The 26,989-nt window shown below is 44.0% G+C and overlaps 1 protein-coding gene across 1 annotated transcript in view; it reads left to right on the top strand.

The window, feature by feature from the left end:
• The window catches only part of RAB10 (RAB10, member RAS oncogene family), a 159,640-nt gene that overhangs the window by 119,394 nt on the left and 13,257 nt on the right, over positions 1-26,989 (top strand). The window contains exons 3-4 of the mRNA XM_033936157.1: positions 878-1,016; positions 19,690-19,779. Coding sequence (XP_033792048.1) covers positions 878-1,016; positions 19,690-19,779 — 229 coding nt within the window. The remainder of the gene's footprint in view (positions 1-877; positions 1,017-19,689; positions 19,780-26,989) is intronic.

The following is a 26,989-nucleotide window of genomic DNA, read 5'->3' as shown; positions in this document are numbered from 1 at the left end:
TGCAGAGCAAAACAGAGCTTACTTTTGTTTGAATGGTGTTTCCCAATGTGGTTGCTTGACTTTTGGACATATCTGTAGGTGGCTCTGTCTGTCTCTCATTAGTAGTAGGAGCAAATAGTGAGAAAAGTGTTGGTTTTCTACAAGTACTAAATCGCAGCTATGGATTGGATACTTTGTGTATAAGAATCCTCCAGGTACTACCAGAAAGAAGATTATTGAAGGCAAGAACCTAATCTTCCATTGTAAAGTTGAGTAAAACTACAGTTTTGCTCTCTGAAGCAGTTTTACCAAAATTGAGTCCTGAAGCAGTGTGATGTTTACATCCCCATTATCGTTTCATTGTTATCAAGAATGTTGCAGAAAATATACTGTATGGTCCCGTCCCACTATAATATGGCTATTTAATTTTGCATTTGTTGCAGGATTATTTTTTTCCTTAATGATTATACAAAGTTACAATAAATTGCAGTAAATGCAATCATGGTGGTGACTCCAGTGAAGAGAGAATCTGCGTAAAGCAGAGACAATCGTCAAATAAGTCATAAATAATTGATTGATGATGACTTTTACTCTCTACTAGTTTAGCTTCATTTAACTTTCAAGTGGAAAACTTCATATCATATTAAAATGTATTCTCATATTTTGAAAGTGTAAATAAAATTGATAGTTAAATTTTGGACTTTATCTGCCATCATGTTTCTCTGTTTCTATTTAACTCTTTATGTGGAAGTAATGGAGCTTGTCAATTAAGGTGTAGAGAATCCTACTGATCTTGATCAGCAATTAAACTAAGTGGTCTAGAAGAAAACCTGAGCACACAGTTGTTTTGTTGAAGTCTGCATGTTTTTTTAATGTATGCCTTGCTTAATCTTGACAGGGACACAGCAGGACAGGAACGGTTTCATACTATTACCACATCCTATTACAGAGGCGCTATGGGAATCATGCTAGTATATGACATCACCAATGCCAAAAGCTTTGAAAACATCAGCAAATGGCTGAGAAATATAGATGAGGTAAGTAGAAAGGCACAAGGTAAAGGCAAATAAAACTCAAGTGTTGGTTGTCCTGTAATATGATACAGTTTTGTAGAGAGTACAAGGTCAATCCTGCCTCAATTGAAAAGACTGCTGGTAGACTGTGGGACACCTGAATTTCTGCGTGGAACCCCCCAAAAATCTTGACAAGTGGTTGTAGCCTTTGATCAGTAGTGTTAACAGATTTACAAAGGTCTCAGAGAACAAGCATAGTATGCCATCTTCATATGTGGACAAAGCTTTCAATTCTTTCTAGAGCAGTATACCTTGCATATGCAGGATGTACCACATCTCATAGGGCCAGCCCTATTTTCTTTTTTTAATGAAGCTGGTCACCAATTTTTTTGTAGATCTTTAAGCTTTTGCACACCTGGCTTGTACTTCCTCCACCCAACCTTAGCTTCTGTATAGTTTTGGAATTAGTTTGTGTTTATTTTTTTGTGCAACCAACACCTGCATTGATCTGCATCAAGTCATTTGATTTTTGTATGTGCTATTTTTCTTCCTATACTCCAGAAACAGAAGGCCTTCAGTACGTTCAAGAAGTGCATCACTACATTACTGGGAATAGGCGCTTGTCTTGTGTTATGCATGATGCATTCATTGGACCTTAGTTATGCTACTTGTCAATCTCTGTGGCAGTCAGTGGTAGAATGAAGTTCTCCTTCTTTTATCCAGAATAAACACACCTATTGCATTAGAAAAAGAAATTAGGTTCTTACCTTGCTAATATCTTTTCTAGTAGATGGGTGCTTCATTCTGGACTCCCGCCCTGTCATTATTTCTGCATCTGCCTCACTCAGACTATTCATATCCAAGCCTGACAGTTGAATGCCAGTCAGACCTTTAGGGTTAATTGTCTGTTAGGACAATTTTGGGTATTGTTTGAGCTCCATGAAAGTCTGTTTGGCATGATTGTTTCGCTATTTTGATTGTTCAAGGTTAACATTTTATCCCAGGACAAGCAGGCAACATGTTCTCACAGATGGGTGACATCATCCATGGAGCCCAATACGGACAGTAAAAGAAGTGTACTGTCACTTTAACTTCTTTAGAAGTCTCGAGACCACTTGTACCGCACATGCACGAGTGCCTTCCCACCCAACAATGGCTCGCAGAACCATCAGTTCTTAATTTTCTATGGAGTCTCCAATTGCGCTATTTTTTTCTCTTTTTTGTACTGCCTTGGGTCATTTTCTTCATCTTTTTTTGTTTCCTTTTGTAGTTGTTTCATTTCTCAAGAGTTTCTCTCAAAATAGTTACTTCACATTTTTGGGACCCTAGGTCTTCTTTTAGCCGAGTTTCCGGTTGGCGGCATTGACTCTTTTGGTCACTAAATTAATCGACCCTCAGAGGTAAAATTGCTTCTTTCGATCTTGTATTGATGGTTTTTCCCTCTGTCTTCTAGCAGCTTCAAGCGATGCTCTCAGTGCAACAGGTAGTATATCTCCAGTCCCAAGTATTCAGCAGTATTAGAAACCTGTCTTTATTATTATTCTTGAGAGAAACTCTTTATAAATTTTAAATTTCCCACAGAACCTCAAAAACTCCACTCGCCGCTCAACAGAATATCACAGCGGTAAGCTTGATGTGTTGCCTCCTCACTGGTCCTTAGTAAATATTCATTGGGTAATCTTGCATAATATTTTAAAGTGCATTTATACTTAAAGTGCCTGTTTTGAAAAGTGCTTCACAATGTGTTTAAAGTGCTTTCAGTGTGAATTCAAATAAATAATTAGAAAAGCTTTACTTATTCTTTTTATGTTGATCGTGGAAAGCTCTGATCCGACATGTTTCTGTATAGTATGCTTTATCAAGGATCAATTCCTTACAACAAAATCCACAAGCATATGTCAAAACACTTATTAGAATTAGCAATGAGTGCAATCGGCAAACTAAATTTTCTTACACAAACACCACAATTATTCCGTCGACATCCGACAAGTTGATTAAAGTATGTCAAGATGGTGGCGGCTTTTTTCTTCGATATTTTAGCCTCTCCAAACCAGCTGACCCTTGATGTCATCGTCCCATCTGTATGATGACGTAAAGAGTTAGCTGGTTTGGAGAGAGGTTAAAATAGGGAAGAAAAAAGCCGCCGCCATCTTGACATACTTTAATCAACTTGTCGGATGGCGATGGAATGATTGTGGTGAGTGCTTGTGTAAGAAAATTTAGTTTACTGATTGCACTCGTTGCTAATTCTAATAAGTGTTTTGACATATGTTTGTGGATTTTGTTGTAGGGAATTGATCCTTGATAAAGCGTGCTATATGTGAAACATGTCAGATCAGAGCTTTCCACGATCAACATAAAAAGAATAAGTAAAGCTTTTCTAATAATTTATTTGAATTCACACTGAAAGCACTTTAAACACATTGTGAAGCACTTTTCAAAACAGGCACTTTAAGTATAAATGCACTTTAAAATATTATGCAAAATTACCCAATGAATATTTACTAAGGACCAGTGAGGAGGCAACTCGTCAAGCGGTGATATTCTGTTGAGCGGCGAGTGGTGTTTCTGAGGTTCTGTGGGAAATTAAAAGTTTATAAAGAATTTCTCTCAAGAATAATAATAAAGACAGGTTTCTAACATTGCTGAATACTTGGGACTGGAGATATAGTACTTGTTTGTGAACCCAAGTTTGAGGATTGAATTAAAGGCTAACATCTGATTTGGACTCTCTCAGTACAACAGGGCCATATCATTCTCTTATCTGCACAATTGGTGTCTTCAGTTTCTTTGTTGTTGAGCATTGAGTAGACTCTTGTCATTGCTGTTAAAAATTATAAACACACTTTTTGAAGGTTCAACATCTACAACAGGAGAAACGTTTTGGACTCCAAGATCCATCGCAGATGTCCACAATGTCCAGTATTGAAAAAGATGTCAAAGTTCGCACCACAATTGCTGCATCATTTGGCACTGACTTCCTGGGTACTGGTGCCGCCAACATCTAGTAAAAAGGCTAAGAAGACTTCTGATGCCTCACCTTGCAACACGATGCCGGCATCTTCCGCATCGAGTAAGTTGTGCATGCTGAACAGAGTCAGCAATAGTCTCGCTCTCCATTATTACAGGAAGTGTCTTTTCTGAGGTGTGCCTTAACATCAAGGTCACCACTGCCTCGACACCCTGCACAAGATGTTACCATCGACAGCCTCAGTACCGAAACTCTCCAATCGGGACCAGCTTCACAACCTGTTTCATAAGGAGCTAACATCTATGCTTTGAGACCAGTTGAAGCCATCTGCTGCACCGACTCATCCAGTATTGGCCCAGCCCAGGCTTGGCTCTGAGGCTACATGGTACCAGATCTAAGTCTCCTCAATGAAACTCCAGGTCCCATAATCAGAGCACTACCTCCTTATCAACGTTGGACCATCATCAAAGGAGACGTAGGAGTCCTTTATGATACTATCATCAGCACCATGGCCAACATACCATGTAGCATCATGCTCCTTATGGAGGAAAGGTTTTACTTCTCCAGCCTTAGAGCAGCATATCCCTTCAGGATTTCTCTGACCCACAATATTCTGCATCAGAGTCCTATGGGCTTTCAGAAGATCCATCTCCGCCTCGGAGGTCACCTCCAGAGAGCCTTTTTACTTTATTCATAAAACAAATGTGTCAAGCTCTTCCTGTGCATATTGAATCTGAACCAGAACCAAGAGCTGCACTTTTCAATGCACTTTGAGCAAATCCCGAAGGAATGTCTAAAACTCCCACTCCATGATCTCATGTGAGAATCCATGTATTAAAAAAAAAACAAAAAAACACAACTGGGAGACTCCCTTACTACTTCCAGTGGCACCATCAAAATTGGATTCCCTGTACAAGATAGTCATGTCCTGGCTTTAATAAACCTCAATTGCAGCATCAATCTCTGATCTAAAGAAGGGTTACCTTCAAAAGCTCATCATAAAATGCATTGAGTTAGTCCAATAAAAAAGGTATCTCATTTTTTTAGTTTGTTTTATTTCTATATATTAACTTGGAAAGTTGACAACACGGCCACCACACCAAATCACCATTTAAATGGTTTATCTAGGTTCCCAATGTTAGAATCAACATTCACTAACTTTTCAACTACTTCCTTAGAAAAAGTCTGTATCTGATTCATTGTACTTTTCAGCATAACCTCCATCCTTGAATTTAAAGTCCACAAATCTTTTAGGGTAACTTCCGTGGGATTGTCATCCGAACTCTCAAACTGACTCAGATTCCACAAATATTTGTGGCATTTTAAAATTTATAATATCTGAAGGCGTTTGAGGTGCAGAGGCTTCTGAAGAAGCTGCTTGTAAGCCATCCTCTGGCACTAAGCTCCCCAGAAGATCTGGAGGGAGGGGAGGGGTACGATCTGGTGAGCTTAATGACGCCCCTGATATTGACTCAAATCTGTCTATGGGTTTCAATATATCAAATAAAGTCAAATGTTTGTCCATAGAACCAGATATCACTGGGGTAGAAACCCTAGTTTTACCTTTACATTTCCCCATATATCACTATATAATTTATCATAAAACTTATCTTCATATATTTGTTGTTCTTCCAACTCCTCTTGGCTCCAAAGGGGGCACCTAAGGGGCTTGACTTGTCCCTCAGGGCATGCCCCTCTGGCCATGCCCTGCAGCTGTGCGCCACAGGAGGATCCAGCATTCTTGTCTCCTGGACTCAGGACCTGATGTTAGGGAGGTGTCCACTTGTGTACCTGTAGGTAAGGCACTCCGGTATCACAGGAGAACTCAGGAGAGCCAGCAGTAAGGCAATTGGTGGCAACTATAGGAGCTTCCACTCCCCAGCAAGCTGCACTTTCCAAAGGACGCTTCCTCCCTTTTTGTTCATATTTTGATAGCTTTTGTTGCTACTTCCTGTAAGTATTCATCTGTATGTGTGTTTCCCATCAATTGTATCTGCAGGAAAGACATTCTCTTCTGTTATACAAGCATTACAACAGGATCTTCCCTGTCATCAGCAGCAGGTGAATCCAGGCGGTGGGTTGTGTCTGTCCACCAACAGGCAGAGATAGAGAGCACTGAACTGTATGATACAGTGGAACCTTGATTTATGAGCATAATTCATTCCAGAAGCATGCTCGTAAACCAAATTACTCGTATATCAAAGCGAGTTTCCCCATAGGAAGTAAGGGAAACTCACTTGGTTGGTTCCACCTCCACTCCCCCTCTGGCCACCGGCACTGCTCCACCCCACCACATCCCAAAAGACCCCCCAGGCCACTGGTGCGTTTCCATATCCCCCCATGAACCGGCATCCCCCCGCCCAAACTGAAGGTTTATCCCCCAATCTGGCACCGGCACCAGCATGCAGCACCAACCCACAGGAGGTGCCGGTGCCCGAAGATCCTGCCTCTTGCCGGACTGGGCCTTGGTGTGTTTAAGTTGTTTGGTTTTTTTTGAGGGGGGGTCTGCTGCGAAGCAGCATTGTGCCCAGGATCCTGTTCAGGGGGCTTCGGGTTGTGGTGGCCCAGTCCCAATTAGAGGCAGAGGAGTCTTTGGATTCTGCCTCAGTTCGCTAGATGATCTCCTGGAGGAGGTTGAGCTCCAAGCAGCAGAGCCCGATGACCCCTCAGTGGTCTAGATTTTTCATAGGGATGAGCTTCTAGCTTTTATCATTTGGGCACTCAGCACCCTAAACATTGTGGGTCTGGAGACTTTTCTTTTGGTTACGTCGAACCCTAAGATGGGTATCAAGCAGCCGCCTAGGGCTTTTCATGTGCATGAGGCCATTCAGGAACTGATTTCAGCACAGTGGTCCTCCACAGATGCCCACCTTAAGGTGTTGTGGCCTATGGCCCGCCTCTACCCTCTCCCTGAAGAGGAACTGGAAAAACTGAAGTGGCCTAAAGTGGACACTGGTGGCCGGAGTCACCAAGAAGACCGCTCTCTTGGTGGAGGGTGGGCTTGATCTTAAGTTGGAGACGATGTTAAAATCTGTTTTTGAGGTAGTGGCCCTATCTTCAGAACACGCGGTTTGAGCCTCTGCATAAGATGACTACTAAGGACTTGACTTTCAAGATGGTATTTCTTGTAGTGATTTCATCCGCAAGGTGCATTTGGGAGCTTCAGGGTCTCATGTGTGGCAACTCAGGGAGGATGGAGACCGTAGAAAAAGCCTGGTCCTTACTCAAAGGAACGGTGCAAGAGGCACAGAACCTGTACGTCCCCAGGTTCAGGAAAGGGTGCAAAAAGAATCGAACAAAAAACCCATTATGGATAACAAATGCAGTGAAAAAGGCGATAAGTGACAAAAAAGCATCTTTCAAAAAATGGAAAAAGGACCAAACAAAGGAAAACCAGAAGGAACACAAAGGACACCAAAGAGAATGTCACCGAGTGGTTAGGAAAGCAAAAAGAGAATATGAGGAGAGACTGGCAGGGGAAGCAACAAACTTCAAACCATTCTTCAGGTACGTAAAGGGGAAGCAACCGGCCAGGGAAGAAGTGGGACCATTGGATGATGGAGACAAGAAGGGAGTGGTAAAGGAGGAAAAAGAGATAGCTGACAGGTTAAATAAGTTCTTCTCGTTAGTTTTCACGAGAGAGGACATATCCAATATTCCAGAACCTGAGGAGATCATAAATGAGGACCAGGATGAAAAGCTGGTCCAACTAGAGGTAAGACAAGAGGATGTCCTCCAACAGATAGACAGACTAAAGAGCGACAAATCACCGGGTACGGACAGCATCCACCCAAGGGTACTCAAAGAGCTAAGGAACGAAATAGCGGAACCACTTCGCCGAATATGCAACCTATCCTTAAAAACTGGGGAGATACCGGAGGACTGGAAAATAGCAAATGTCACGCCCATCTTTAAAAAGGGTTCAAGGGGTTACCCAGGAAACTACAGGCCGGTAAGCTTGACCTCAGTCCCGGGAAAGATGATGGAAGCACTGATTAAGGACCGCATCTGTGAACACATAGAAAACAATGGACAACTGAGGGCGAGCCAGCACGGCTTCTGCAAGGGAAGGTCATTCCTCACAAACTTACTGTACTTCCTTGAGGGAATAAACAGTCAGATGGATAAAGGGGAATCCATAGACATCATTTACCTTGACTTCCAAAAAGCCTTCGACAAGGTACCCCACGAACGGCTGCTTAAGAAGCTGTGGAACCACGGGGTGCAAGGGGATGTCCACCGATGGATCAAAAACTGGCTGGCAGGCAGGAAACAGAGGGTTGGAGTAAAGGGCCATTACTCAGACTGGCAATGGGTCATGAGCGGAGTTCCACAGGGGTCGGTGCTGGGACCGCTCCTGTTCAATATATATATTAACGACCTGGAGGCGGGAACAAATTGTGAGGTTATAAAATTTGCGGATGATATCAAACTCTGCAGCAGGGTTAGAACCGCGGAAGACTGTGAGGACCTGCAAAGGGACCTGACGACACTGGAAGAGTGGGCCAAAAAGTGGCAAATGAGCTTTAACATAGAGAAATGCAAGGTCATGCATGTAGGGAAAAAGAACCCGATGTTCAGCTACAAAATGGGGGGATCACTGCTAGGGGTAAGTAACCTTGAAAGAGACCTGGAGGTGATGGTAGACACAACATTGAAGATGTCGGCACAATGCGCGATGGCCTCAAAGAAAGCAAACCAAATGTTGGGTATCATTAAGAAGGGTATCACGGCCAGGACGAAGGAAGTCATCTTGCCACTGTACCGTGCAATGGTGCGCCCGCATCTGGAGTACTGTGTCCAGTACTGGTCGCCGTACCTCAAGAAGGACATGGCGGTACTTGAGGGAGTCCAGAGAAGAGCGACTAAACTGATAAAGGGTATGGAAAACTTCTCATATGCTGACAGGCTGAAAAAGCTGGGGCTATTCTTCCTGGAAAAGCGGAGACTTAGAGGAGACATGATAGAAACCTTCAAAATCCTGAAGGGCATAGAAAAGGTAGACAGGGACAGATTCTTCACACTGTGGGGAACCACAAGTACAAGGGGGCACTCAGAGAAATTAAAAGGGGGCAAGTTTAGAACAAACGCTAGGAAGTTCTTTTTCACCCAGAGGGTGGTGGACACATGGAACGCGCTTCCGGAGGCCGTGATAGGCCAGAGCACGTTACAGGGCTTCAAAGAGGGTTTGGATAGGTTCCTAGAGGATAAGGGGATTGAGGGGTACAGATAGGAGTTGAGGTAGGTTATAGGAATAGTCAAGGCCCATTGCACAGATGATGGGCCTGGAGGGCCGCCGCGGGAGCGGACCGCTGGGCGGGATGGACCTCTGGTCTGACCCAGCGGAGGCAAATTCTTATGTTCTTATGTTCATGTAGGGATCCCTTCCTGTGTTTTTCTGAGGCAGGAGTTATTCGCATAGTTCCCTCGTTCTTGAAAAGCAGACATCACTTTGAGCATTTGAATCAGCCGCTGTTTCTTCCGGATGATTACCCAGAGCCTTTTGGTCAGTTGCAACTGTTGGACGTATGCAGGGCTTTGAACAGATATCTGAATGTGACAAAATGAGTTTCACAAGTTGGATCACTTATTCATGCTTGGGGGGGGGGGGCAGTTGCATGGCAGAGCAGTGTCTAAGCCTACTATTGCGCGATGGATTCAGGAAATGGTCTTGTCCACCTATATGTTGTCATGGGAAACGACACCACAGGCTTCGCAGTTGATCTCGGCCAAAGCACTGGCAACTTCATGGGTGGAATTGCGGGCATTTTCCTTAGAGGACACTTGAAGTGTGGCTATTTGGGCTTCGGTGCACACTTTTTCAAAGCATTACAGAGTGGATGTGGTGGTTTGTAGTGATGTACCTTTTGGGGCAGCTATTATCTTGGGGGTGGTGTCTTATGCTCATTCTAGTTGAGATAGGGTTGCCAGATGTCTGAATTTCCCCGGACATGTCCTCTTTTTGAGGACTGTATCAGGAGTCTGAGCGTTTTTTTTTAATTTTACAATTTTGTCCGGGGAAACTGGACATCTAGTAACCCTATAGCAAAACTTGCATACCTATCCAAAGTCCCCCCTCCCCCCCCTTGGTGCCTTTTCTGAGTCCTTTCCCCGCCTCCCGCACACCTATCCGGAGTCCTTCCTCCACCACCACCCCCTGAGGGATCCGGTGATTGTTTATCTAGCACTGCTTTAATTTTTGGCTGTCGACAGTGTGGGTGAAGCAAACGCGCTGTCTTGGGCCACCTGGAAGCTTTCTCAGGTCTGACGAGGAAGCAGAAAAATGGAAGAAAGTTGAATTTTAAAAGTTAATACCAAAGATGGGTAAAGGGCAGAAAGTGAAAGAGAAAAAAAGCGAATGGATGATAAGGCCCTGGAAACAGAGAAGAGCACAGACAGAAGGAAGTACAACCAGAGACTTAGAAAAGATGTGTAGAAAAATAAAACCGCCAGAAAATAAAAATAGGAAAAGTGGTTTTATTTTCAGTTTAGTGATTGAAATATGTCTGTTTTCAGAGTTTACATCTGCTGTCTATATTTTGCACTGTTTAGGAAGAAATGTATTTTTCTCTTTCTCTGGTGGTGTACTGCATGCAGAGTCTGCCATCTTGGTGTTTCGTTTGTGCGTACTGTATATTATTAGGACTTTTAGTTTGTGGTCCTGTAGTTGCATAGGGTTTATCTTTGTTCTGTATGTGTGATCAAGGCCTGGTGTTCCAATAGGAATGAATGTTGTGAAGCGTTATTATGCCATGGCCCCAAGTAGGAAGATATTTGTTGGCCGTTTGTCCGTGCTTTGGAAGGCACCGAGCTTGGGGCTGCATTTGGAGTGCCTTTGCGCATAAGCAGATGTTGGCATGATGATATCACATGCACGAGCGTGATGTCCCGTTGAGTCACGCATGCACAGAGGCCCTCTAGACACGTTCTGGAGCTCGGGGAAGGAGACCTGAGGTCCATGTGGGGGTCGGGCTGGAGCTGTCCCTTTTTTTTTAACCAGAGGAAATCTTATAACCCTAAGTTGAGAATTACTTAGCTGCATCTCATCCATCTGGATTAATCTGCTGCTGATGACAGGGAAGGTAAAATTAGGTTTTACCTGCTAATTTTCTTTCCCTTAGTCACAGCAGACGAATCCAGGACCCTCTGTGTTTCTCTGCAGCTGTCTGTTGATTTGTTAGTGTTCATGTGTTTTTCCTTTCAGGTTCCACTCGGTTTTTTTTTTTTTCTTGTTTTTTTTCTCTTCATTGTGTTTCAGGATTTGAGTTGCCGAGAGGCAATGATTTCTAAAGAGGAGGGAGATGATGATTGTGACGTTTGTTTACAGAGTGTGGTGGTTCTGCTTTGGTATGCCAGGGAGCATGCCATCCAATATATCATACAGTTCAGTGCTCTCTCTCTGTCTGTTTGTGGATGGACACAACCCATCTGTCTGCTGTGACAAATGAAAGACAAATGATCAGGTAAGACCTAATTTTACCATTGTGGATATTACCTCACCCATCAAGAATTAAAAGAAAATGTAAACATTACATGAATATACAGCTTCATGCTACATAATTAAAAACTAATCCTTATTTCATGATGAATAACTTTTGGACTATAATGCATCTTAAATAGAAAAGTATCTTTAGATATTTTTTCTTCAAAAAAAGCATTTTATTAAACAAAAAATAAACCAAACATTGATTTTTATCTACCCTGGATTCTTTGTTATATGTGGCTTTTGTACTATTAGCCTTGCATTTGCAACCAAATCATTTACATTTTATTAAATGGCTTATATATTTTTCCCCAGTAACTATATATCTTAAATTATTTTGAAGTACAGTGGTACCTTGGATTACGAGCATAATCCGTTCCAGGAGCATGATCGTAATCCAAAATGCTCGTTTATCAAAGCGAGTTTCCCCATAGGAAATAATAGAAACTCGCATTGATACGTTCCCCCCCCACAAGAACCGGTATTGCTCCCCCCCTGAGATCCGGCACTCTCCCCCCCGCGATCCAGCACCCCCCTCCCCCGAGATCCGGCACCCCCCCTGACACGATTGGGAACCCCCCTCCCCCCGCCGCTTCTTACCGTCATCTGGGCACCAGCACCGGCATGTCCTGTGCGTTGGTGCCGGTGCCCGAAGATCGGCCTCCTCTTCTGCTGGGCCTTGAGCATCTGCGCGCATGCTCAAGGCCCAGCAGAAGAGGAGGCCGATCTTCGGGCACTGGCACCAATGCACAGGACATGCCAGTGCCCAGATGACGGTAAGAAGCGGCAGGGGGGTGCCCAATCGCGGGGGGGAGGGTGCTGGATCGTGGGGGGGCGCTCATAAATCGAGCCACGCTTGGTTTCCGAGGCGCCGATTTTGCAAATGTTTTGCTCGTCTTGCAAAACACTCGCAAACCGGTGAACTCATAAACCGAGGTACTACTGTATTTGCTTTCAGGATGTTGCTGGGAAAATTTTTTATTTTGCTTGGCAATTTGATTTGTTTAACATTTTTTTTTTTGAGGAGGGGGGTTAACTGCTTTTTTTATTCTCTCTTAATTATGGTTTTATTGCTTCTAGTTCTGGACCCAATTTCTTTATCAGCTCATATTCTGTCCCATGCCTCAGAAGTCAACTGGCATAATTGGGTAAACCTTTCTGAGACTGACTATTGTTCTTTTGCTCCTCTATCTACTAAGACTGTTTCCTACCCCCTTAAGGCCCCCTAGTATCTTCCTTATCATAGAGAACCAAAGCAGAAATGCCGAGTATTGGAGCGCAAATAGAAAAAAATCTAAATCTCCCGTGGGTAGACAGTCTTGGAGGGTCAGTATTAGGTTCTATAATACAGCATTTAAAAAAGCTAGGAAAAATTTTTGCGGTGATAAAATTATCAGATCCAATAATCAAAGCAATACTCTGTTCAACATCTGGTGCACTTTAACTTCTAATAATGATTCATCTATACATCCTTCTTCTCCAGCAGCGGACGATCTAGCAAAATTTTTTAAAGAAAAGGTCGCTGCTATAAGAAACTTTTCCTTCATTAGTCTCTTACAATTCTCTGGTGACCAGAAACACTAATCTTTTCCCAGTAGATAATATCTGGACAGTCTTTGAGTATGTATCTCAGGCTCAGGTTTCAAAACTGTGCCACAAACTAAGATCTGTAAATGTGCCTTGGATCCGTTTCCTTCATACCTATGTGAGAAAATTTCCTCTCGGGCTATTTCATCTCTGGTAAAGACTTATAAATTCTGCCTTACTATCAGGTCTATTTACTGCTGAGATGGGCCACATTGCTCTGACCCCACTACTGAAAAAAACTGATCTAGACCCATCCTCACTGTCAAGTTATCGACCCATAGCGAATATTCCTCTCCTAGCAAAGAACATTAAGAAGGGGGATAAATCCTTTTTCAGATATATTAGCGATAGAAGAAGAAACACAGATGGGATAGTACGCCTTAGGACACCAGATGGGAATTATGTAGAATCGGATTCCGATAAAGCCGAACTGCTAAATGAATACTTCTGCTCGGTCTTTACCTGCAAGGCGCCGGGGTCCAGTCCACAGTTGCAAGCAAGGCAATGCACGGAAGACCCGTTTTGGAATTTCAAGTTTACACCCAGCAGCGTCTACTGCGAACTATCAAGACTCAAAGTGATGGGTCCAGACAATCTACACCCCAGGGTGCTTAGAGAGTTGGGTGATGTTCTGGCAGAACCATTATCAGCACTCTTCAATCTTTCCCTGAACACAGGAAGAGTCCACTTGGACTGGAAAACAGCTAACGTCATCCCACTTCACAAAAAGGGCTGCAAGACGGAGGCTGCAAATTACAGACCGGTGAGTCTCATATCCGTAGTGAGTAAACTAATGGAAACACTAATTAAACGTAAACTAGATACGGTCCTGGACGAGGAGAATCTACGTGATCCCCACCAACATGGATTCACCAAGGGTAGGTCCTGCCAATCCAATCTAATTAGCTTCTTTGACTGGGTAACAAGGAAGCTGGATGTGGGGGAGTCATAGACGTCGTGTACTTGGACTTCAGTAAAGCTTTTGATAGCGTCCCACACTGCAGGTTAATGAGCAAGATGAAATCAATGGGACAGGGAGAAACTTTAACTGCATGGGTCAATGATTGGCTAAGCGGTAGACTACAGAGGGTGATGGTAAACGGCGCCCTCTCCAAAACGTCGGAGGTAACCAGTGGAGTGCCGCAGAGTTCGGTATTGGGTCCGATCTTATTCAACATATTTGTAAGTGACCTGACTCAGGGGCTTAAAGGTAAAATAACATTGTTCGCCGATGACACCAAACTCTGCAACATAGTAGGTAAAAGCACTTTGCCCGACAGTATGACGCAAGACCTACTTCAAGTTTCAAGTTTTATTGGGATTTGTTATCTACGCAATATCATATTTCAACGCATATAACAATTGTTTTTAAAATAACAATTAACAAATTGGGGAGGACAAAACAAGATAATATAGACAAATTTTGGCATTCTATTACAAACTGGTACAAAAGGCAAAAGGGGTGAACTACTAATTTTTTAAGAAAAGAAAAAGAAACATTTAAGGAAATAAACACATTGGTCCGCGACTTGGCAGCTCAGCTTCAGTGCAAAAAAATGTAAGGTCATGCACCTTGACAGCAGAAATCCATGCGGAACTTACACACTAAATGGTGAGACCTTAACCGAGACTTTAGCAGAACGGGATTTATGAGTAATAATTAGTGAAGACATGAAAACTGCCAGTCAGGTGGAGAAGGCTTCATCCAAGGCTAGACAAATGATAGGTTGTACCCGCAGAAGCTTTGTCAGCTCAAGCATGCCGTTGTACAGATCCATGGGGAGACCTCACTTGGAATATTGTGTACAATTCTGGAGGCCACATTACCAAAAAGATGTGCTGAGAGTCGAGTCGATTCAAAGAATGGCCACCAGGATGGTCTCGGGGCTTAGGGATCTCCCGTATGAGGAAAGGCTGAATAAATTGCAGCTGTACTCACTCGAGGAACGTAGAGAGAGAGGAGACATAATTGAGACATTTAAATATATCACAGGCCGTATCGAGGTGGAAGATGATATTTTCTTTCTTAAAGGGCCCTCGGCCACAAGAGGGCATCCGCTAAAAATCAGAGGAGGGAAATTTCATGGCGACACCAGGAATTATTTCTTCACCGAATGGGTGGTTGATCATTGGAACGAACTTCCACTGCAGGTGATTGTGGCCAGCAGCGTGCAAGATTTTAAAAGTAAATGGGATAAGCATGTGGGATCTCTAGGGGGGGGGTAAAGTCAAGGGGGTGGGTCATTAAAGTGGGCAGACTTGATGGGCTATGGCCCTTTTCTGACTTCATTTTCTATGTTTCTATCTGCTCAGCTGTCATCATACTTAGAGAGATTCTCCATTCTACCTTGCCAATATGGTTTCAGACCCAACTTCAGTACCGAATCTCTATTGGTCTCACTAATTTCAAAGGTTCAGCAGCCACATTCACGTAACAAGTTCGCAATCCTATTACAATTTGATCTAAATGCAGCCTTTGACATTGTTCACCATGATATCTTGATCTACCATCTTTCTGAGATAGGCATTGATTCTATAGTCTTAGACTAGAGAGCTGAACGGGGATGACGGGAATCCCGCGGGGATCCCGCGGGTTCCCCCTTTGGGTCACGGGGATCCCGTGGGGACGCCCCCTAGGGTCACGGGGATCCCGTGGGGACGCCCCCTAGGGTCACAGGGATCCCGTGGGGACGCCCCCTAGGGTCGCGGGGATCCCGTGGGGACGCCTCCGAGGGTCGCGGGATTCCTGCGGGGTTGGATCGCAGTGCACTCGAGCCGCGAGGCTAGTCTTCTCCTTACCTGCCCTGTTGCAGCACACAGCCGAACGGAAGTCTTCCCGATGTCAGCACTGACGTCTGAGGGAGGGCTTAAGCAAAGCCCTCCTTTCCTCCGACGTCAGCGCTGACATCAGGAAGACTTCCGGTCGGCTGTGTGCGGCAGGGCAGGTAGGAAGAAGGCAATGGCGTACGAAAGAGGGGGGAGGGGGCGGTCCGCCCCGGGGAATGTGCACAGCCGGTCAGGTCTCCCGATCGACCGACAACAGGCCCGGACAAAAAACCTCCCTGCCCTGTAGCCGCGAATCTAAATTACCTCTTACAGCAGCTTCACTACTCCAGCTGCTGTAAGAAGGTAATTTAGATTCGCGGCTACAGGACAGGGAGATTTGTCCGACCGGGCCTGTTCTGTTGTCGGTCGGGTGGGGAAGCGCCACAAAGGTAAGGGGCAGGGAGGGAGGAAAGGTGGAGTGGAGAAGAAAAGACGCTTAAGGGAAATGGATAAAACTGAGGGGGAAGAAGGCCGCTGAAAGCACTGGGGAAGACAAAGGGGTGGAGAAGGACGCTGAAAGGACATGGGGAAAACGGGAGGGGGGGAAGGATGCTGAAAGCACATGGGGAAGACAGAGGGGGGAGAAGGACCCTGAAAGCACTGGGGAAGACAAAGGGGTGGAGAAGGCCGCTGAAAGGACATGGGGAAAACAGGGGGGGAGAAGGCCGCTGAAAGGACATGGGGAAGACAGAGGGGGGAGGACGCTGAAAGCACATGGGGAAGACAAAGGAGTGGAGAAGGACGCTGAAAGGACATGGGGAAGGCAGAGGGGGGAGAAGGATGCTGCCTGACAGGACATGGGGAAGAGAAGGACGCTGAAAGGAAATGGGGAAGAGAGAGTGGAGAGAAGACGCTGGCAGGGAAGAAGACAGAGATGCCAGACTATGGGGGGAGTGGAGGGAAGAAGATGGGTGCCAGACCAATTTGGGAGGGGGGAGAAAGGGAGAGGCACAGTAACGGAGCAAATGGAAGACACAGAGAGAAGAGAGATAGTGGATGGAAGGAATTGAATGAGAACTTGAGGAAAGCAGAAACCAGGCAACAAAGGTAGGAAAAAAATTATTATTTTTTTTTTTTTTTGCTTCAGGATAAAGTAGTATATTAGTTGTGTTAATAAAAATTTATAAACATTAGAGGCTCTGGTAGAAACCCGTTTACAAAGTATGTATTCTTCCCAATTAATATTTCCAAATTAATAAAGTCTTTTTGCTTATTTTTAAATGGGTTTCTACCAGAGCCTTTAATTCAATAGCATAATTAAATGAAATAACTATTTCTGTAGTTTATAGGGATGGGCGGGGATGTAGGGGATTCCTCGCGGGGACGTAGGGGATTCCTCGTGGGGACGGGCGGGTACGGAGGGGATTCCTCGCGGGGACGGGTGGGGACGGAGGGGAGTCCTCACGGGGATGGATGGGATTTCTGTCCCCGCGCAACTCTCTATCTTAGACTGGTTCTCAGTTCCTACGATCTCGCTCATATACTGTTAATATGAATTAGCACCATGTCATCTTTTTGGAAGCTTCTATACGGTGTCCCACAGGGATCACCTCTATCCCCTATCCTCTTCAACATCTATATGTCTACTTTAAAACTTTTCCATCTCTCCCCCTTTGAAACATTATACACAGATAGATAGATTCGAATCTCACAAACCTCGCTGAAAATATAATTAGATCAACTACCTTCGTCCATTTCATTGCCTTCTGGATCTTCACTGCAGATTGAATTCTCAAGTAAAGTTCCGGGTGTCATTATAGACTCAACACTTTCATTCAAAGACCATCTTAATTTTCAGGTAAAAAATAAAAATAAAAATGCTTCTTTAGTCTCTATATGCTGAGGAAAGTGAGATCCTGCTTCCACCAACACCATTTTGCTGTCCTCGTACAATCAATCATTCTTTTGAGGTTGGATTATTGTAATTATCTAAGTCTAACTAAGAAAAGTCTTCAAAGACTTCAACAGATCCAGAATACTGCAGCTAGGCTGATTTTTGCAAAAAGCAAATATGATCATGTTTCCCCGTTTTTGTTAAAATTTCACTGGCTCCCAGTAATCTCTAGGGTTTACTTTAAATGTGCCTGCCTAACATTTAAGATCTTGCATGGCACTCTTCCCCCTTTAATTCCTCTATCCTGAAACTCTGTGAGACCTGATATTACCAGATCTATCCAAAAGCTTAAATTATCTTTCCCCTCGTTAAAAGGCGTTATCTACATCAGAAAATTAGGGAAATCTTTCTACTTTAAAATTACTGAGCTTTGAAATAACTTTCCTGTCCAGCTGCGTAATTTGGGCTCTTTCCAATTATTTTGAAAACATCTGAAAACGTGGCTATTTTCAAAAATGCAATTTCCGCTGCTCTCTATATAACCACTAATTCTTATTATATTTTCCTTTCTTAAACTCTTGTAAACTGTATCGAGCTCTATCCATATAGAGAAGATGCGGTATATAAGCTTAAGGTTTAGTTTAGTTTAGTTTAGTTTATACACTGTTCAGGGCAAACAGCAGTTTTTAAATACAGTGGTACCTCAGTTTGTGAGTAACCCGGTTTGCTTCAGGGGATTCCTCTTCTGTCTTCCGGATAGCCTTCTACATTGGGTGCCTTCCACAGGTTGGAGGACCTCTGTCTGGGCCTGCGCGGCCGGGTGCTATCCCGCCTGCGCGTTGCATGTGACGTGCACAGCGACAATCATCGGCGTGGTGCATGTCGTGCGGGTAGGGCGGCGCTCGGGTGGAGGCTCTCCAGCATGCGAGGGGCATCCGACGTGGAGGGCTGGCCGGAGGATGGAGGAGGCATCCCTCTGAAGGCACTGCAAGGTTCTCCGGCAGCTGGCATCCCCCCTCCCCCCCCCCCCGAAGCGACACTGTGGGGTTCTCTGGCAGCTGGCATCCCCCCCAGAAGCGGCACTGTGGGATTTCTCCGGCGGCTGGCATCCCCCCCCCCCCCCGAAGTGGCACTGTGGGGTTCTCCAGCGGCTGGCATCACCCCCCCGAAGCGGCACTGTGGGGTGGTTCTTCAGATGACCGACGGAGGAGATGGCGCTGCAGCACCCAGCACCCGACAGGTATAGACCCCGGGTTCTAGAATGAATCATCTGAGTTTCCATTATCCCCAATGGGGAACTTTATTTTGATAAACGAGCATTTTGGATTACGAGCATGCTCCTGGAACGGATTATGCTTGTAATCCAAGGTACCACTGTATTCCAGAATTAAACCAGAACACTTTTGTCTTCAACAGAATCTCGTCAATGCATAATATTCTCCAAGTTCAAGTCATTCTTTTCCGTTAAATATTTGAAATGAAGTAACAAGTTTTTCAAAGCATCTTATTTGCATGTGTTCAGTTCCCTTCTTTCACAGCTCAGTTATTTTAAAATAAGGATAGTATATTTATGCAGTCAGTCAGTTTTGATCTAAGCAAATTGTGTTATGTTTTTTTCTTTTTTACCTGGACAAGTGTTCTCAACCCAATCCTTGAGACACAGCAAGCCAGTCTGGTTTTCAAGATATCCACAATGAATATGCATATGAGAGTTTTTTGCATACGGTGGAAACAGGGCATGCATAATCACTGGGTGTGTTCTGAGGACTGGGTTGAGGGCCCCAGGTCTAGATATACATTAAGTGTCTAACATTTAGACCAGGGGTTTCTAACCTTAACCAGGTTGGGTTTTCAGGATTTCCACTATGAATATGCATGAAATCTATTTGCATATAATGAAGCAATACATGCAAATAGATTTCGACTGTATTGAGGCCCAAGTTTGAACACCCCTGGTTTAGACCATTGTAAGAATTGTAAATTTGTCCTATTTCAGCATGCCAATGAAGATGTGGAGAGGATGCTGCTAGGAAATAAGTGTGACATGGAAGATAAGAGAGTGGTACTTAAAGCAAAAGGAGAACAGGTGAGGTAGCATCCAGTATTTTGTTTAAAAAATACTTTAATTTTTACTGTTAACCTGAATAGGAAGCAGGTAGGCTGTATTATGGAAATGAGCTAGAAATTTCTTCTAAAGTGCTGTGCATATTTCTGCTATTTAGATGTTTACCATATCACTTCGTTTTTCAGCCTTATTTGGTTTTAGATCACACCATAGAATTGAATTCATAATGTAAAAATACCTACAAATATTCTTAATTCTTTTCAAAATTGCATTTTGCTAAGTTCATGACAGTAATTTCAAGCAGCAAATGAGAAATATTAATTTTAGTTCATAATTAATTTATATTACCTTTAAAAAGTGGACTAACACAACCATCATACCATTTTACTCAAGTATTCATTCAGAAATAAAGGGGCCAGGGAGTAGTATAGTTATGCTAATAAATAGTATGATGCCTGAAATGCATGTGTTTTGTAGGCTGGACGTGCAAAGAGGATATACCGTAATAACAGATGATCATACGACCCATCCAGGCTGCCACACATCTTGCTCAGCTTTCTAATTCTTTCTGAGATCCTATGTGGTTATCCTGTGCTTTCTTGAATCCTTGTCTCCACTTCAACTGGTAGTGTATTCCTGTCAGTATAATAGTATATAAAAGTAGCTATATAGACCTCAGCCATGATACCCACTTCAGTTCCCCAGCAAGATTTATGTGCTTCTGAATGGTACTGAATAATTTCACGTCACATTTTAGCTATTTCATATACAATTTAGCATGCAAAAAATAAAAACAATTTTTATCTGCCCTTAATAGAGATCTAAGGTGAAGTACAATAGTATTAATATGCAAAAATATAAAATTAATCATTTTTATGCTTAAGCAAATATTTCCAAAATGAATTTTATTCATAGCATTATTCTTGATATTGTTACAATTCTAAGTACATAAAATATCAAGTTCTAAAATGTTGTGCATAAGTATCTTAGTATTACAGCCCAAGTACACCCAGATTTAATTGACATATCAAACTTAGCTGGCAGTGTCTACAGTACATGCTAGTGAAATGGATGATTGGATTAAAGGGAAGAGCCAGTGTATAGTTATTTCAGTGAGCAAACCAGCCAGTTCTGAAATAGCAAGAGATCCATGAAAAGAATTTAGGAATAAACAACCTCAGTCCTTGAGGGCCATAACCTAGTCAGGTCTTCAGAATTTTCCCAATGCATATGCATGAGATATGTGAATGCACTGCATCCATTATATGCACATATATATCTTATCCAAATGCGTTGGAGAAATCTTAAAAAACCCAACTGGGTTGCAGCCTGTGAGGTCAGAGGTTGCCTACCCCTGCAATAACTCATGGGGGACATGACATCAACCACTTAGGTATGATTAATTCAACATATCTATTTTACTCTACCAAACAGTTCTGAGCAGCTTGTAGACAACAGAAAATTACAAATCAGATAAGTCTACCAAACCCTCCCTCCCCAATCATTTAAAACAACAAAGCTGATATCAAGAATTTCCAGTGCAATAGATTCAGCATACCATTCCTTAGGGTACTTTGTCCTTTCTCGCGAGCTTACTGCAGAAGGAAGTCAATCACAGCTTTTGAAACCTAATCCTTTCTCAGGAGTCTGCTGCTACCTTCCGTTTCTCTTTCTGTAGGTGTGCTTGAAAAGGTGTCTTCTGATCTACTCAGTTTATTTCTTTTTTATTTTGTGATAGTTTTGCAGCTTTTGCTCTAGTTGTCTTTTTCGTGAAATCAGAGATCTCTTTTGATAAGGGTCTACTCTACCTGTGTGGAGAGGAGCAGATTTTAAATCTTGAGGCTGGCAGGTGTATCCTTTGGGGATCCATTTCAGCCAGCCTGCTGAAGATCAGTGGAGTTCAGGGTCTGTTCCTTTGGTGTTTGCTCTCTCCTTTGACTTGGTCATGGCTCGGAGCACAAACTGTTAGGTGCTAATGGTATTCCTTCAGGGTGCTCACGGTGCCAACTGTGTTTCTTCTCTCCCTCCTCCCCCCCCCATTTTACATGAGAGGCCTGAGGTAGTTGACGGTTGGTCTTTGGAGATCTGACTGACAGCCCAAAGATCCCAGCGAAGTGGCTGAGTGAGTGTAAGCAGAGGACCTCTTCCAGAACAGCTACACCTGAGAGGAGTTGAAGCAGGCAGCAGCAGCACCACCATTTCCCCAGCACATGTGGGAAAAATTGGGAGTGGGAGGGAGGGTCTTCAAAAGCTGTTTTTTAACTGTTTCTTCATCTAAGGCCTTGGTCCCTCTCCCCTAAAATCTTGTTTTTTGAGGTTTTTGGTCCACAGGAGGTAGTTTGAGGCTCTGGCCCTAGGAATTAAGGTGACTTCAGCTGCTTCTTTCATAGGAAGTGCCTGCCATTCATGGCTGCGTACCCTGAACATGACAGTGGCTGAGCCATTACCTCAGTTCAGGTTGGCAGGGGTGGACTGTGGACTATGTGGCTGACAAATCATGATGTAATTAGAGTTATGGTGAGAGTCGCTGCATACTCCATCTCAGCATGACGCATATTATGGATCAGACAATGGACGGTCAATTTAACCTCCAAGGCTATGCTTCAAGGGACAGATGCTTTTTGGCAAAGGCCTGGATGATCTTATGGCTAGTGTGCAAGATCGTCACCCCAAGTCTTTAATGGACAGTAGACCTCGAGTGGCTAGAAACCAGAACCAGCTATTTTGGGGGGCCCAACATTTTCACTGGTACATCTTAGGAGGCTTGTCTCAGAGAAACTATCAAGGTTCCAGACTGAGATATTCCGGAAGTTAGAAACTCCAAAATACAGGTACCCAGGCCACAACTGCAGCCAAGAAACTGCAATGATGCCAGACCTCTAGCCGCCCTTAAGAAAATTGGAGGTCAGCTCTCAGACCTTCTGGTGGCCTGGGAAAGCATAACAGATCTTTGGGTCTTGGATATTGTTACAAAAGGTTACAAGATTAGTCTACAGACCATCTGTCTGACTGGTTTGTGGATTCTCCGGTGGGCCTTCTGGGGGCTGGATGTTCTAAATTCGCCATTAAAATCCTTTGGGTCACTGTGGTGCTAATAAATTGTCTGATTTAAAAATGGCAGTGAATATTAAAATTTTGCATGCAAATTAGTTATGTGGAGGTCTGCCATAATATCATCCAATCAATTGTTGGTAAAGAAACTGAAACACATGCGCTGAGTGGCAGGGGAAGACAGGACAGGACAGACTTTTGGTTTTTTTATTGGGCACATGTGTGTGTCACACATGCACAATATCTGCCCCCATTAAAAAAAATCATCCCCCCCTCAGCTCGATGACCCCTGGAACAAAAAATCTTCAGAATGGATGCCCACTCCCTCCTGCTTGTTTTAATATTAATGGTCTCATTTTAATACTAATAACCTCGTTACTCTACATTTGCATAGCAGAGTCGGAGACTGCAATGAACCTATGGAAAAGCACATGGTGAGTCATTATGTGCATCGGTGGGTAAATTACTTTGACGTTAAACTAATTCAAATTGGTTTAGCCTTGATCATTACAGGCACAGTGAGTTTTGAGAATCCGGGCCAAGATCGGGCGATCCAAGTCCGGGCAACTTTAAACAGATTGCTGGATATTCCAAAGAACGCTTGGGCAGATACTTGATATATTTTGCCGTGACCAAGAAAGATTCCGATGACTGGAGTTTCATTCTGGATCTCGAATATGTCAATGTGGCCCGGAAGGTTTCATGTTTCCGGATGGGGATGGTGAGATCTGTCATTGCAGTAGTCCAGCCAGACGAGTTTCTGACCACCCTGAATTTGATGGAGGCTCATCTCCACATTCCAGTTTTCCCAGCACACAGAAAGTTCCTGAGATTTCACATGTTGGAGAATCACAATCAATTCTCAGCGCTACCATTTGGGCTGGCAATGGCACCTCGGACGTTCACCAAGGTCATCTGGTGATGGTAGCAGCTAATCTAAGGAGGGTGAGCTGGCTGGTTCATCCTTATCTAGACGACTGGCTTATTGGAGTCCCTTATCGAGAAGAGAGAGAGCAGTGGTTGTAGTTATGTAAACTTTGCAGAATCTGAGCTGGATTGTAAATTTTCGAAAGAACCAATTAGTCCTCATTCAGTCTTTGGAATAACTGGGAGTTCCCTTCAACACGGTGGAAGGCTGAGATTTTCTACCAGAGGCACACAAGCTTTGGGGGGCAAAATACAAACATACTGTCACAGCTAGCACCTACAATGTAGCACTGCCTACAGGTTCTGGGCTTCATGACAGTAGCCATAGAAGTAGTGCCCTGGGCAAAGGCACATATGTGTCTAGTTCAGGATGCGCTGTTGTCTTAGTCTCCCCAGAGAGATTCCCTACAGGTCCCTCTACCCTGGATGAAGGCAGCCCATGAAAATCATAACTTTTTGAAAAAAATAAGTAGAAAGCAAGAGGTGCCTATGATAGTATGCGACGGGAACCCAGGGTTTTTCTGCCTTTGGCTTTAAGAAGTTGAGCAGGTGCCTTGTAATCAGTTCCATGGAGCTTACTACCTCACACTGAGGGCCCCATATTATAAATGTAAAAACTAAAAATTATTTGACTCATAGGTATTTTGTGAGTTTCTTCTGCTCCCTACTTGTGTCCCTTTAAGCAACAGTTTTGCAGCTTTTTGAAGTATTTTTGTGCTTAATTGGGGTTATTTTTGTGATACTTTAAATCTTTAGGCAGTGAGCATACCACATGTGTGCTGGTGCCTTCCCACCCAGCGTTGGCTTGCAGGACTATCAGTTAATCATATCCCACAGAGCTAAGAATCTGTGTCTCAAAATGTCAGTCTTTCAGTTTTTGGGTGCCTTTCTCTCATTTTTCTTATTTTATCATAATTCTTTATTTTCTTTGTGTTCCTTTATTTCTACAGAGCTTAGTTCATTTTTGTTAACTTTTCCATTTTTGACCTTTCGAGTAACTTCAAGCCTTTTTTTCCTTCCTAGGAGCATCAATCATTTTTTGTTTCATTTTTATTTGAGCTCCCCGGGCCTTTGAGCTCTTTGACTTTGTCAGCTGTTTTCTCCTGCGTATCAAGTGGCTTCAGAAAATGCTCTCGATACAGTAGAATCTTTTCAGGTTCTGCTCCGAATAATTGGTGTGTCCAGTGCCTTGGTCCTGAGCATCAGAATATTTCCTGTGTCTTCTGTCGATGTATGTAAAAGAGGTCACTGCAAACTTAAATTCAAAAAAATTTTAGTACCGCATCGTCAACATTCAGCATGACTGGGGACTCTGATCCTGACACTCAAACAGCTACACCGGCATTGATACTGCATCAGGAGCATCGCATATCAGGCTCCAAGCAGTACCAAGGCTGTACTTCTTCTTCATTAATGCCTTAAGCATGTAAGAAAGCCTTAAGCATGTAAGAAAGCTAAGAGGTACAAAATGTCTTTCCCATCTAGGCACACCACTGGGTCCTCCCAAACATTGACTTCATTGATGCACAGTAAGTGTTGACACCTGGAGGTCTGTTCTCCATCTCTTCAGATATCTTCACAGAGGCATACCTCAACATCGAGGTATCCCACGCCACAGCAACCAGTGCAACAGACTGCTCCCATGCAATTGACTCTCGGTACCAGCACCAACTCTCCAGGAAGAAATCCAGGCTATGCTTGGACAAGAGTTTTTGGGGCTACTGCAAATGCAGTCTTCACAGGCACTAAAGATTACCATGCCTGCCTCGGCCCAGCTTGATGATGCATTGAGGTGTTGATCCAGGACAAGATCACATATTCCCACTCATCAAGCATCGGAGTTCATGCTGGCCCACTCGATACATTTGTCATCATCGATGGAGGAGTTATCCCTGTTTCACCTCAATGCACAGTTGATGCTCCCATAGATGTACTCCTAAATTCACCTGGATGCAGTGGCGTACCAAGGGGCGAGGGGGGGGGGGCAGTCCGCTCCGGATGCATACCCCAAGGGGGTGCACAGCTGGCCACCCACCGGGGAAAGGCTGCCACTGGCCATGGGGGACAGGCCGGCGCTGAGTTCTCCCTCCCTGCTTCTCTTCTCCGCAGGCCGACCAACTCTCGCAGCCCGACGTCAATTCTGACGTCGGAGAGGACGTTCTGGGCCAGCCAATCACTGCCTGGCTGGCCTGGAACGTCCTCTCCGATGTTAGATTTGACGTCGGGTGGTGAGAGTTTGGTCGGCCCGCGGGGAAGAGAAGCAGGGCGATCTCGGCGCCGGCCTGTTCCCCGTGGCCAGTGGCAGCCTTTCCCCGGCGGCGGTGGCAGCAGCATGTTTCCCAATGGCGATGGCATGGTGGAGGGCAGGGAGGGAGAAAGAAAGAAAGAACGGGGGAGAGACAGGGAGCCAGAAAGAAAGAAAGGGGGGGAGAGACAGGGAGCCAGAAAGAAAGACAGGGAGCCAGAAAGAAAGAAAGGGGGGACAGGGAGCCAGAGAGAAAGAAAGGGGGCAGGGTGAAACAAAGAAAGAAAAAAAAAATGGGGGATGGGGAGAGAAAGAAAGACAGACATAGAGAAAGAAAGGGAGCATGGAGAGAGAAAGAAGGGGCAGGGTGAAAGAAAGAAATGGGGCATGGAGAGAGAGAGAGAAAGACAAACAGAGAAAGAAAGGGGGCATGGTGAGAGAGAAAGAAGAGGGCAGGGTGAAAGAAAGAAAGAAATGGGGCATGGAGAGACAGACAGACATAGAGAAAGAAAGGGGGCATGGAGAGAGAAAGAAAGAAGGTGGCAGGGTAAAACCAAGAAAAAGTTGGGGGAGGGAATGAGGTCTGGAGGAGAGGAAGCATACAGGAGGCTGAAAGAAGGGAAGAAATATTGGATGCACAGTCAGAAGAATAAAGTGCAACTAGAGACTGATGAAATTACCAAACAAAGGTAGGAAAAATGATTTTATTTTCAATTTAGGGATCAAAATGTGTCCGTTTTGAGAATTTATATATGCTGTCTATATTTTGCACTATGGCCCCCTTTTACTAAACTGCAATAGCAGTTTTTAGTGCAGGGAGCCTATGAGCGTCGAGAGCAGTGTGGGGCATTCAGCGCAGCTCCCTGCGCTAAAAAATGCAATCGCGGTTTAGTAAAAAGGGAGGGGGTATATTTGTCTATTTTTGTATAGTTGTTACTGAGGTGACATTGTATAAAGTCATCAGCTTTGACCTCTTTGAAAACCCACGGAATATAAATGATGATTAAC

Source organism: Geotrypetes seraphini, chromosome 3 (assembly GCF_902459505.1).
Source record: "Geotrypetes seraphini chromosome 3, aGeoSer1.1, whole genome shotgun sequence".
Classification (NCBI taxonomy): domain Eukaryota; kingdom Metazoa; phylum Chordata; class Amphibia; order Gymnophiona; family Dermophiidae; genus Geotrypetes; species Geotrypetes seraphini.
Note: the sequence above shows the minus strand (reverse complement) of the source record. Positions and strands in the feature narration are given on the sequence as shown.